Genomic DNA, 12395 nt, shown 5'->3' with positions numbered 1-12395 from the left:
AGAGAGGGAGACACAGAATCGGAACCAGGCTCCAGGCTCTGAGCCATCAGCCCAGAGCCCGACGCGGGGCTCGAACTCACGGACCGCGAGATCGTGACCTGGTTGAAGTCGGACGCTTAACCGACTGCGCCACCCAGGCGCCCCAATAGCCTCTTAAGAAAACTGAACAGAACAGGTGTCCCTTACGGCTCTGGCACTCCCTCTCTGTGTCTGCCACTGGGCATGTGGAAGGTCCCACGGTCCCGCCTCTCAGGGCAGGACTTACCCTTCAGGGCTTAGCCTTCAGGGCTTCTTGACAAAGTCAACTGGGCTCAACCGTTGTCACCAAAGAGAAGCCTTATTTAGACAGAGAGCAAGTTTGTGAGTCTTCTGATTTACCAAATAGCTAACTCAGGTCATTATCCTCTCTGGAACAAACGAACAGGCCAACTATGGTCATCACTACCCGGGTCCACACTTCTCAGGAGTCCAGGCATTGTATTATCTTAAGACGTCACCCCAAAGCTCTGCCTCTGGGTCTCTATTCTTGTTTCATGGTTTCTGGGGCTGAGAACCACTCTCCTCCAATGGAGATGCCATTTCTGTCTTTGATCTGCACTCTGGAAATAGGGGATTTCAGGCAATGACAGTGGGTGGGTGCCAAAGTCAAAGGAAAAAAAAAATATTCGAGAGATGACAACCTTTTAACGTGCCAATTATCTGGGACTGGTTCAGCAGTTACTCTGACATATGCAAAGACGTTCAGGTACACTTGAGACTCTGCCTATGCCTGATCTTGGCCCCTTGGAAAACACTAAGGCAAGAGGATGGTCTCAAGCCTCCAAATGATACAAGCTGAGCACACACCCTTTCTCTAAGAGGGAGAAAGACAGATGGCGGTGAAAAAAAAAAAAATCATCTAACAAAAGAACCACGGGCTGCTTTGGGCTAACCACCTGGAAAAGTAAGCAAAAGGCAAAGTGGAGACAAGAAAGGCAGATACAGAGAAGGTCGAAGCTTCTCATACAAAAATAGACTCAGGTACGCATAGTATTCAAATAGTTTCCACAAAATCGTTGCTCATAGTTTCAGTCTCCATCCCAAGTGCGTATCTTTAGAACGCAACACCCTAGAGAGTAAATATGCGTTGTAAACATCACTTTTCATACCAGAATAACACCGACCCTGCCCGGATTTCCAACGGGCTCATTTGGTGCCACCACCAAATCTGGGAGTTGACCAAGAATCCCAACGCAAGAAAATATGAAAGGGCCACAGAGTATAACGTATTTCGGGCAACCCACAGGGGAAAGAGGAATAAACCAAAGGTGGCAGAACATAACAGGGTGAATCTCAGCTCAAAAATGTCATTATTCCAACAAAAAGGCAGTAATTCTCGTGAGAAGCATCCCCAGCTCTTCAGACCCCATTTGCGGATGGATAGGTGTGCTGGGAGGCTCCAGGTTACATATACTCACCTGCTCTTACCCCGGCCAAGTCAGAGAACCAACAAGGTTGCTGTGCTGTGAGAGTCAGGTGACTTCCCTTTGTTAATTCTCTAAAGCACCCAAGTTTGCTCAGAGGAAGGCACCTTCCCGGAATGTCTCCCACGTGAGCATGGCTGTCATTTCCTACTCTCTCTGGACTACTCTAATTCCCAACCCTAACCCCATGCTCTTGTGGCTACGGCAGGAAACCATGGATTTGAACAATCGGGTTGCCTACAGCAGTTTTGTAATGCAATAGACAGCTTTATCTCCTACAATGACGTCGTTGATGAATGTAGCTTTTTCCATTCTTGGCGGGGGGGGGGGGGGGGGGGGGGAGAAGAAAGACAGAAATGGAATAAAACAAGGTTGAAATTGAATCACTATCACCCCCTACCAAACATTGCGTCTTGTTAGTAGTGATAACCACAGAAAACGTAGCAAGAAGTATCAAACTGTGGGGAGTGTGTTTTACTTGCTGATTACCACTAAGTTCATTTTCGAAGATCCCTCCCCATCCCCCCACCCCTGGGCCCATTCCTTGTATCTTATCAGACAACAAGAGACTTAGATGGCATTTCCAACCAATCCAAGGAATCTTCTTGGGGATTCTGCTCAAGACGTCCTGGGTGGTTTTGCTCTAAGAGAGTTAGGTTATTTAAGAACATTGTTCTTGGCATGTAACAAACCGACTTGGATCCCAGCCATGCTAATCATTGCTTCTCTGTTGGTCCAAAATTGAACCTGAGTTTGTGCCTCATTTTCTGCTTCTGTAAAATAAGGCTCTAATTACCTAGGTTGTAAATACGATTTCAAGATTAAATGAAACAATATACAGGAAATGAGAGGTAAAGTATCCCATGCAATGAATAAGAAGCAGATAATCCTACTCTATCACTTCAGTAACTGAAAAGTTAGTCCTCAGAGAAATGTTTTCCATCATGAAGGACAGGTATATTTCCTCTCAGGACATTAGAGAAAATACCAGAGGCGAGGAAGTACATACGCACACGTACATACAATCCTCACAGGGTCTTATCACGACTTAAATGCTTTGAGCCTCACGTGAAAGTATTCTCTGTCTGTGCAAACCTTAATATTCTCAAGTCACACCGTACAATGACCCGAACTGCTTATACTCTAGAAACGCGAGCATTCTGGGAAATGAATCCCAGCCATGATGTGGCTGAGCGACATCCACGTCAGAAGATCGGTGTCGGTGAGATAGAAACATCAAAACTTGCATGGAAACGTGCTTTCTCACTGTCAGCCCTACAGTCCATTTTTGTCCCCTCCGTCCACATTTCTCTGCATTTCTCCCAAGCTACGGTGCCATTTAAGATATGCACCTTCACGGACTTGCACTGAACTGGCACGGAACCGCGTACTCCGAAAAGGCATCCCTCAAACACAAAACCCACGAGGAGCCACCTGAGGAATTTCCACCTCGGCCTCCTTCCCTCCGGTACATGGAAACCTCTCCATCCAACAATACGCCTATTAAAACACGTTTCTATGACCGTGGTCCCCATGACCATCGCATACCGATTGCCCTGACAGCACAACTCTTGAAATTTTCAGAGAACCCAAGAAAACCAAGACGCCTACGACTTACACGGCAAGTTCTGGTTAGAACGTCCCATTTCAGACTTCAACTCCAAGAGAACATGGGAACAAACAGTTCTGATTAGAACGTCCCATTTCAGACTTCAACTCCAAGAGAACATGGGAACAAACTTTCAAAATCAAACATACAACTTTCTACGGAACATTTCTCCTTGGTTAAAGATGCCAACGGCGCTTCAGGTCCTGAGGACGGGACTTGTTCCTCTTTGAAAGATGACATTTAATTCACCCACTTCTCTTGTCTGAAAAGGCCCCGCCCATATCCCCAGACAAGAGCCCCTCAAATAGAGGATGGTCAGAAGGGTGGCTGGACTAGAACAGCAGGACTTGACAGCTCCACACCGGACTCTGGTAAGGTCAATTCTTCTGGAAATACCTTAAGAGTCCATGATCTACGGTCATTTGTCTTTTTGTTTAGGCATGGTGTGAGTCACAGAGAGGGGCTAGGGGGTGTGCATAAGAATAGGCATTCCACTGTGGCAACCACACTTGAAACGTGCTCCTTTCACTCTTCCTGAAGGCATAAACACGTGGGGTCTATTTAAAATTGGCCAGTTTTGAAAACATACACACGCACATGCACACACACGCACACACACGTATAAACCAGTGTTCTCCAGGAAGTGAAGAAGTCTAAGAGCGTGATAATATGATACTTATTAGCCAGAAAATAGAAGTCTGAAAGGACAAATGACATACTCTAGTGATACTTGGAAACTTGTAAGAATCCCAAGGGTTCAGACCGGAGCTGCCCAATGGGCCTTCCCGAAATCACGGAAATATTCTCTATAGGTTCTGTCTCATACGTGCACTTGAAATGGGGCTAGCTTGGCCGGGGACCTGAACTTTGAAGCTTAAATCTTATCGAAATTTGATTCATTTCAACCAACACGTAAATAGCTCTATGTCGCTCCTGGCTACCACACTGGACATACAGCAAGTTCAGAGCCATCACTCAACATTCACCAAGAGTCTTTACACAGTGCCAATTTTCTCAAAAACCACCCGACCTAAAAACAGGTCTCAAACACGTGCGCTAATGTTCATGACCATGCGACTGCAAAGATCAATGCAAATTATAAATAAATGCACTCGCTCTACTGGCTGAACCTGTGTCGGACGCTATACTTGACCTACGGGCATTTCCATGTCTGCTATGGTCTACGGAGAGAGAGGAGGAAAGAGAAAAAGAAAACCATCCACCGCTGGCCTATTTTGCGATCAATGTGTCTCTGCACTTGCAGCACCCGAGAGTCGTAAGAAACGCCAGAATGGGGACTGAAAACAGCAACAGCGAGGAATTCTCCATGGGGAGGGGACCCATGAAGAATGAAAGGGCAGTGACCTTTCATTCCTATGACGGTTGAAGATCGGAGGTCCACGCGCCAGCAATCAGATAAAGCGGAAAGCGGGTAGGCCCGCACTCTCGTTCTGCTGAACACGGACCGACCGAGCGCCGCGAACAGAAAGGGCCTCGTCTGCAGCCATACTTGCCCAGCCTCTCTGGTGAGCAGAAAACACAGTGTTTGAACCACACTGCTCTACCCAACACAGAGGCTCCCTCCACTAACACGGCACTCCTAAAAACCACGCCATTGGCACAACTCACCAAGCTCACTGTGGAAAAATAAGCGATAATACACAGATGCCTTCGGAGAATGTGTCGCAGAGGGACGGTTTTTCAGTTTAACGTGGATTTTGCTAGAGAAGTGGCTTTGACACAGACATCACTTTAAGACAGCCAGATCCACATTTCCAAAGCCAATGGCTACTCATGCTGTGCTTTGGGTGACTCAACGGGCCCATGGAAAGATAGGAAGACACAGGCAAACCATCACGTTAAGGAGCAAAAACAAAGAAACATCTTCCTTTCAGATCTGGAGCTTAGCTATGGAGCTCAACATTCTCCTTCCTCAGGTGAAAAACAAACAAACAAAAAAAGGAGGCGGCAGATTGTAACGGATTTGTTTCAAGCCCCACAGCCGGTAAGTAAAAGAATTGAGTCCTGGGGGTGGGATTTCTGTCTCTGGGTTCAGGGCTTTTGGTCTCGCTAAAAACTACAGCAAGACAGAGGCCGACAAACCAGAAAGAGGAAGAAAAGAACAGTTATCCTGGATACGTCACTGTGGTTTTAAAAGGTCCGTTATTTTCAATTTGAGTTATATTCTGACATAAAATGTTCCATGCTCTTTTGATGTAATCACATGGAGTATGTTTTTTAAATGGTTTTATTTGTTTATTTATGTATGTATGCGTGTATGTACGTATGTATTTATTTTGCGGGAAAGAGGCAGAGAGAGAGGGAGGGAGAGAGAATCGCAAGCAGGCTCTGCACTGTCAGCACAGAGGCTGACGTGGGACTCGATCTCACGCTTCGTGAGACCATAACCTGAGCCGAAATCGAGAGTCAGGTGCTTGCTTAACCGCCTGAGCCACCCATGCACCCCCTCACGTGGAGTACCGAGAGAAGAGAGAAAATTATGTTTCAGGAGCTATACAAAAGTTCTGGGGATAAATCCACTTTATTGCCCCAATTGTACAAACTTTCCTGGTCCTCAAATAATCTTCTGCAGATAAATGCCACACGCTGCTGATAAGTGCAAGAGATAAATAACGCTGCACAGTTTAAATGTCACGTACGTTGAATTGTATAACATGCTCTTATAAACGAAGCCGTGCGAGAAAAAAGGAAACGCTAAATAAATACGGTGATGGGCTTACATTCTTGTGTTGCTGGTCTTGTTGATGATAACAGATTTCCCTGTTTGATCCACATTGTGATCCAACCCAAAGTAAGCTGCCACTCGATGGACAAGCATCCTCTGGTAGGATGACATCTGAGGGAACTTTTTATAATGATTACTGGAAAGGAATACAGGACAGAGTGGGATCAGCATTGGCGTTTCCGGCCTGTAGTACATTTTACAGGTACACACACAAAACCAGTCCTTCCCCGTCCAAACCGCTAGGCTTAGTTCATCCTCGGCAACATTTCAGGTGCTCGTTTCTGGACACTTTTCCGCTGATGATGTATCTATCGATTAAGCTACAAGAAGTGTCTTTGTTTCATAGCTGCACGTTTCTCTCAGCAAAGAGAACCTAACGTCCGTTGGAAAGTATTCTCTTCTAGTCCGTGATACCTTACCGGCACAGCCAGGCCCAGGACAAATGATATGACATACTATGTGACAGCAGATGCCTATCTGGAGATGTGTCGTTACACGGTTTACACAGAAAACAGCGCAATTATGCCCAGGCATCACTGACTGCAGCCAGCTGGAGCCCATTAAAAAACTATAATAAAAATGAAGAGGGTTGCCTCTTGTCACAGCTACTCTATGCTAATCAGCGGCCCCCTGTTTATAGCCATTTTGTCAGGAACTTAACAAGCAGAAACACACATGGTCCAAGCAACAATCCCCATCGATACATAGCTTCTAACCCTAACAGCATCCCCACTCACCAAGTCGGCAAACATATTAAGTAACGTTTTATCTATCCCTCAGGCTTTCCAGAACGCATCATTAAACCCAAAGCCCAAACCAAGACCCCATCGTAGAAATTAACCCGCCTTGCAATGGAACATACTTGTTGTCACCAATGAAATCAATAATCTCCTGCTCCATTTTCAAGAGTATCATCCTGTCCCTGCAAAATAAATGTTAAAAATGAGAAGGTCGGACGGACTGGCCATTCCCAAAGACCAAACAAGTTCATTTGCACGTATGACAGAGATGGTTTGAAGGTACGTGACTCCAGAGCTTTAACGCTTCTCTGGAACGTGCTGCCCGTATACGTATGATCTCATTCCACTGGAGATGATTTCTCCCTGTAACATTGAAACTTCTGTGGTTTTTATGTTACTGCAGACATATGAGGAATTAAGCCCATAAAACATATCAGACACATTGTAGATTTTAAATTAATAGGAAACTGGACCAGAGCAAAGCCCAAGTAGAGAGTTATAGAACTGCAGTGGAACATAATTTGGCTTAGTTGACATTGACTCTTGTTCTCTGTCCTTTCCCCCTTAATCCGTATCTCTTTGTGACCAGGAAAGCAGAACCCGTAAACTATAACGTATTCACTGGAGAGCTACCCAGGACTCAAGAGTTATCTATAAGCATCGTATGGAAAGCAATTTGACAATAAATTTCATATATTTAAAAAAAAGAGTATCTAGAAGCAGTACACATGCAAACTATTCGCAGAAAAAATATAAAAGAACGCTTAAGACTTTAGAAAAGGTGCCTGCACCTTACAACTCTGTAAAGTGTTCGCCCTAACCACTCTGCGATAGTCCACTCGACTCTTCTAAAAATAAGAGGCTTATTTAATAATTTACCTGGAATTATTCTTTAATGTGTTAATCAGAAACTCATGCAAGTCTATGCCAGTAGAATCCGTGTATTCTTGGCTGCAATCTGAAACAAACAGCAGGATGGAGTTGTCAGGAATGCGGATGGGGAAAAGGGGGGTAGCAATGTTTCCCTCTTGCTTGGGTACATTTTAGGTGAAGCTACTGGCGTGAACGGGACGTGTTTCGAAACTAGCAAACTGGCAGGGTAACACCAGAATGAAAGTCAGATTCGCGACAGAGGAACCCAGCAGATCCCGAGTATGGAAAGATCCAGCTGTCACAGGATGGGGCGTGGGCACGGTCAGGTAGGAGGTGGGTGGGGTGAAATGTCACGTGTTCCTTCCCTGCTGTACATCAGCGGGGCCCCTCCACGTGACAGACCCACAGAGAGAACTCTGGAGAGTTTGGGATTCCAGGAAATCCCTTTTCTCTTAGCCCCGAGAAGGCAAAAAAAATACAAGTTCTGTGGCAAGGCTGTCTAAATATCAATCAGTGCAAAACACAGGAGGGCACTAAATAATCTCCAAGTCTTTCAACTCTTCTGATGCTGGCTAATGCTTAATTTCTAAAGCCATTTAACCTGTACTTCTTTACTCTTGTTACACCTCGGGTTTTAGATCTTCAGTAACAGAGGCCATCGGTAGAAGCAGATACATGGTTACAGAGCATACGAGTAGCAGATGCCCTATTCTGCCTCAGTTGCTTAAAAAAGAAAAAAAGAAAAGGAAAGAAAAAGTCTACCGCAAAGCTATTTACTCATGGTATTCTTCATTTCAACCTAACTTAGTTTTGTTTTACTTGGCGTTTCCTTTTTTTGTTGTGGTGGTACTTTTGTAACAATTAGGCAAGTCTGGAAGACCGGTTCGGGGATTTAGAAGGCAAAGCGCTGTTTGTTCTTGGAAAAACTTTATTGAAGGAGAAGCGTGTATTTTTTAGGTGAGACATTATGTGGCAGTATATGGGTGGCCAGAGGCCAAATCCATTTGTGCCAAATACAATGTTACTCACGTATGCCATCGACACTGATGTATATACATCTGTGCTTTGGGGACACTATCACTCATTGGCTGTGAATTGCTAATCCACTGTCTGTCTTTTAAGATAAATAGGGAACTGCAGCTCTAAAACTAGGTATCATTACTGCTCCTCAGCCCAACTTAACTGGACCAATAAACCTGAATTAAGAGATTGATGCTCATTCCTGTGCACCAAGTTACCACTGAAAATAGAAGACCCAAATGAAAATCCAAAGAAATAAAGGATCCTAAAAATAACCTTTCTGGCTCCACAAATAATGACACCGCGAACAGAAAGAAAATAGAGTTCACGCCTTTTACACACACACACACGTACACACAGAAAAGTACGGGCAGAGTTTGGTGGCAGGTAGATGTGTGTGTAAGTCTAGGATGTGCTCTGTGACTACTGATCTGTCCAAATTCAGTAAGTTAAGGAAACATGTTCACATTCACCTTTTGATAACATTCTGATCTTGGGCTTTTCAGAGGTTTTATCTTTGTTTTTATCCTTTTCTTTTTCTCTTTCTGAGTCATCTTTCCTAGATTTATCATCCTCTCGCAGGCTGGGAAAACTGGAAAGCTGTAAATGAATTGATTCCTGTTGAGGAAAAAATATAATAATTTAGGGCCAGATTTAAGAATCTCTGTCTGGTTTCCATTTTGCAAAGAGGTTATTAAATACAGGAAAATGAAAGCCAGGAGCAGGTTTTTTTTTTTTTTTTCTTTTTCTTAAATGGTAAAAAATTCAACCTGTCAGAAAAATAATTGCCCTTTAAGGTGAATTAAACTTCAGAAGTCAATGGGAGTTCATGAGAAACATCTCGTACTAGAACTTGGCCTCATGAATATTCACATGAAGCAAGTCACTTTCTCCTAGATCATACCTCTTATTTTCCCTACAGATTTATTTTTAAACACTTAGGAACCATTTCCTTATCAGTAAGTTTGCATCACAGCCACTGTCACGTCTCAAAAAAAAAGAAGAAGAAGAAGAAGCCTTCCGAGTTCTTTTCTATAATCCCTTATCAGGAGAAATCTGCACAAAGACAGACAGACAGATATTACGAATCATATTTACAGATGGAACAGACATAAAGGCCTTAATAGCCGATTTGCACTGAAAAGTCTGTCTTAGAACCACAAAACAAGGATATCTACTGCTGAGAAAAACCAAGCTGTCTAAATGCAGGAATCCTGGGCACGGATTCTTATCACACACCGTGTACAAACTCCATTGATAAGTCACCGTAATACATGGCTACAATCAGCATTGCCTTTTAGAAAAGGTGGGAGGTACAACTATCTGGTCCATCAATTTAGTATTTTAATTTTCGCATCAGTCAACCCTTTCCAAAATGGAAAATTCTCTTGAACCAATGCTTTGGTATACAACTGACTGTTGACAGGACTGGAGCTGGATTCACTTTTATATTTATTTCGTTTGCGCTGGAAACAGCTCATTTTGTTTTAACTCATGCAGCAGCCATTTGGTTGATAGTATGTTCACCGTTTTGAAGAAGAATGAGCCAAATTAGATCGCTTAGTTTTATGACAAGCCCAAGCTATGACTAAAACTATGACAAATTAACCAACATTAAGCCCACTTTTGCTTATGTAAGAGATCATTTGATGGGAAAGCTTTTTTTCCTACCGTGACATTCAAATTTATGACGTTAAAAAAATATATCCCCGATGACTAACAGTGTTCCTCACTAAAAACTGAACTAATGCTCCTATACACGTGACCAGATCGAGGCCTGCACACCCTCCAATTATGGCCGACCTAGGATTCTTAGGGTTCTTGGTAAACCTGCCTGATCTAAGAAGCGTAACACAAGGCCTCCCACACCAAGTTCGTTTTTTAGGAGGGGTTACCTTGTGAACTCCTGGCTGGAAGAAAAAGACACCGTGGTTGGAAAGACATAGGATAGGGAGGATGAAATCAAGCACGTTCTCATGACAGATATTTATCTTAGCCAGATTTCCTGACATCCACGTGTTTCCCTCGGGGTGCACTTACACAACATACGTAACACCGAGTGTAACTTGATTATAGGTTCTTTGGCATGTGATTTGGGACAGAAATGTCTTAGTCTGCAAAGGTTCAGGCAGATTTTAAGGTCTTGATTTGCTTCTACTGGCTAAGGGAGCAGCTGGAACGTTTCTGCTTCAAGGGAATACAGTCGGGGGCGGGGAAGGCTCAGTTCAATAGTTGATCAGGAGGGGGAACTGAGGGCACCAGGCCATGGGAGTGGTCTCCTTGCTTCTCCAAAACCGACTGCATCCCCTGCCTCTGTCAGTTTGCAGCTACGATCAGAGAGGGTTGGAAGCATACACACAAGAGCAGAGGCTAAAAAGCATCCTCCACCAAAAAAAAAAGAAAAAATGTACAAACTCACGTCACGTGTGGACAAACACTATTCTCGGGAAAATACCTCGCTTTTCTAGGCATCAGCATACATTATGGTGTTGAAAGAACACACAAAAGTGCTATAGAGTTGGTAAAAAACAATCTGTTATTTTTTAATATTTTTATTGATATGCTCAATAATAAAATACAGGTATTAATTGATACATCGGTACAGGATAAGTTTATATCCAACAACAGTAAAAGAATGATTCAAGTCACAGTAATACACTGGTAGGTAAATCGTAGAACATTTGGAAAGCAAAGCTCCTTTAACTGAAGGACAGACTGAACCGTCAGCTATGGGTCTGAGATCAAGTAATACAGGTAGCAAGAGTCTTTCCCCACACAGGAAAATGAAGGCAGTTTTCCAAGTACTGTGAATATACAAATATTAGGGAAGCAATACAATCCGTATAAATGTATACCTCTGCCGGGGTTCTCTGGGATTCAGTTCCCACGTTTTGTAAGTGCCGGTGGTACCTAATGCAGGCATCGCATGTAAGCTCAAAGGTCTGCTTCTTTACTCTCTAAAAAGGAACGTGCCCACTCACTAACACGCGTGGTCTGGGTATTTCCTATTGGCCGTCTGCTCCCGCCTCCCCTCAGCCAGCCCCAAGAGGGGTGCGCAAGCTCTAAACCTCTCCTACAAAGCTAGTCTTGGCCACTGAGCTTGAAACCAGCGGGAACAGAGCACCCTTGGCCTCTTAATTCTCTGCACCAATCGTATGGAGAAACCGGACTCAGGTCCAGGACGGGCTCTACAGTACAGATGATCTCTTTAAAAATTTCCTCCTGGTACCTCGTCAAATGGGACGAAGAGCAGATTAAGTCTACAAAGGCTGTCCTCCTCTGTCGGGTGTTAGGAGTGGGGGACAACCGGGGGCATGACTTCTCCCAGAGTCTGTCATTTTGCAGAGTTAACATATATCGCGTGTGGTACGTTACAAGCCGTCGATCAACATTTAAGAACACAAGCCGGGATATTCGCGTTATTTCCCCTTTTCAATCTCCATGAAAAATAGAAGCACGTGTAAAATGCTGAAGGAAAGCCACACACTTCTCAGAGCCCAGGTAAAATAAAGCTTGTGTATGAAACATAGTGATGGCTAGAGAAAGACAGCCTGTCTACGCCTTACGACATGAGTGGCATATTGAGAAAACGAAGCTGGGGGAAAAAAAATACTCTTAGGACAAAATCTATAAGGTATTTATTTTTGGTCCTTTTAAAGAAAGTGCTCTCAATGCTCTCTGCATCCACGAGGAGAATTTAGAGTATTTCAATTAAAGTAAAAAGAGGAAAGCCAACAAAAGCAAACAAAAACAATGATATCTTAATCAATTTTCTCTCCCCTGGGCTCAGATAAATCCTTTTACTTTTGTCTGGGCTTCTCTCAGCCTCTGAAAAAGCAAGGAACATTTCGGCAGCTAGACTATTTTTTTATAAAAGCGGATACGATGCCTAAAAGGCAAACAAAAATAAATACGATATGAAGTTCCCGTTTTGTCACGGGAGG

The 12395-nt window shown here is 43.8% G+C and overlaps 1 protein-coding gene across 6 annotated transcripts in view; it reads right to left on the bottom strand.

The window, feature by feature from the left end:
* ARPP21 (cAMP regulated phosphoprotein 21) overlaps nucleotides 1-12395 on the bottom strand; it is a 155648-nt gene that overhangs the window by 98893 nt on the left and 44360 nt on the right. For all 6 annotated transcript variants that reach the window (XM_047099154.1, XM_047099151.1, XM_047099155.1 and 3 more), the window contains exons 6-9: nucleotides 8925-9069; nucleotides 7438-7516; nucleotides 6681-6740; nucleotides 5814-5954 (exon numbers count right to left, since the gene is read on the bottom strand). In XM_047099154.1, the coding sequence (XP_046955110.1) occupies nucleotides 5814-5954; nucleotides 6681-6740; nucleotides 7438-7516; nucleotides 8925-9069 (425 nt within the window). The remainder of the gene's footprint in view (nucleotides 1-5813; nucleotides 5955-6680; nucleotides 6741-7437; nucleotides 7517-8924; nucleotides 9070-12395) is intronic.

The sequence above is a fragment of the Lynx rufus genome, unplaced genomic scaffold (genome assembly GCF_022079265.1).
Source record: "Lynx rufus isolate CCGP_SWC_20201006 ecotype Redwood Valley unplaced genomic scaffold, mLynRuf1.p SCAF_5, whole genome shotgun sequence".
Taxonomy (NCBI): domain Eukaryota; kingdom Metazoa; phylum Chordata; class Mammalia; order Carnivora; family Felidae; genus Lynx; species Lynx rufus.
This window is presented reverse-complemented; position numbering and strand designations above follow the sequence as displayed.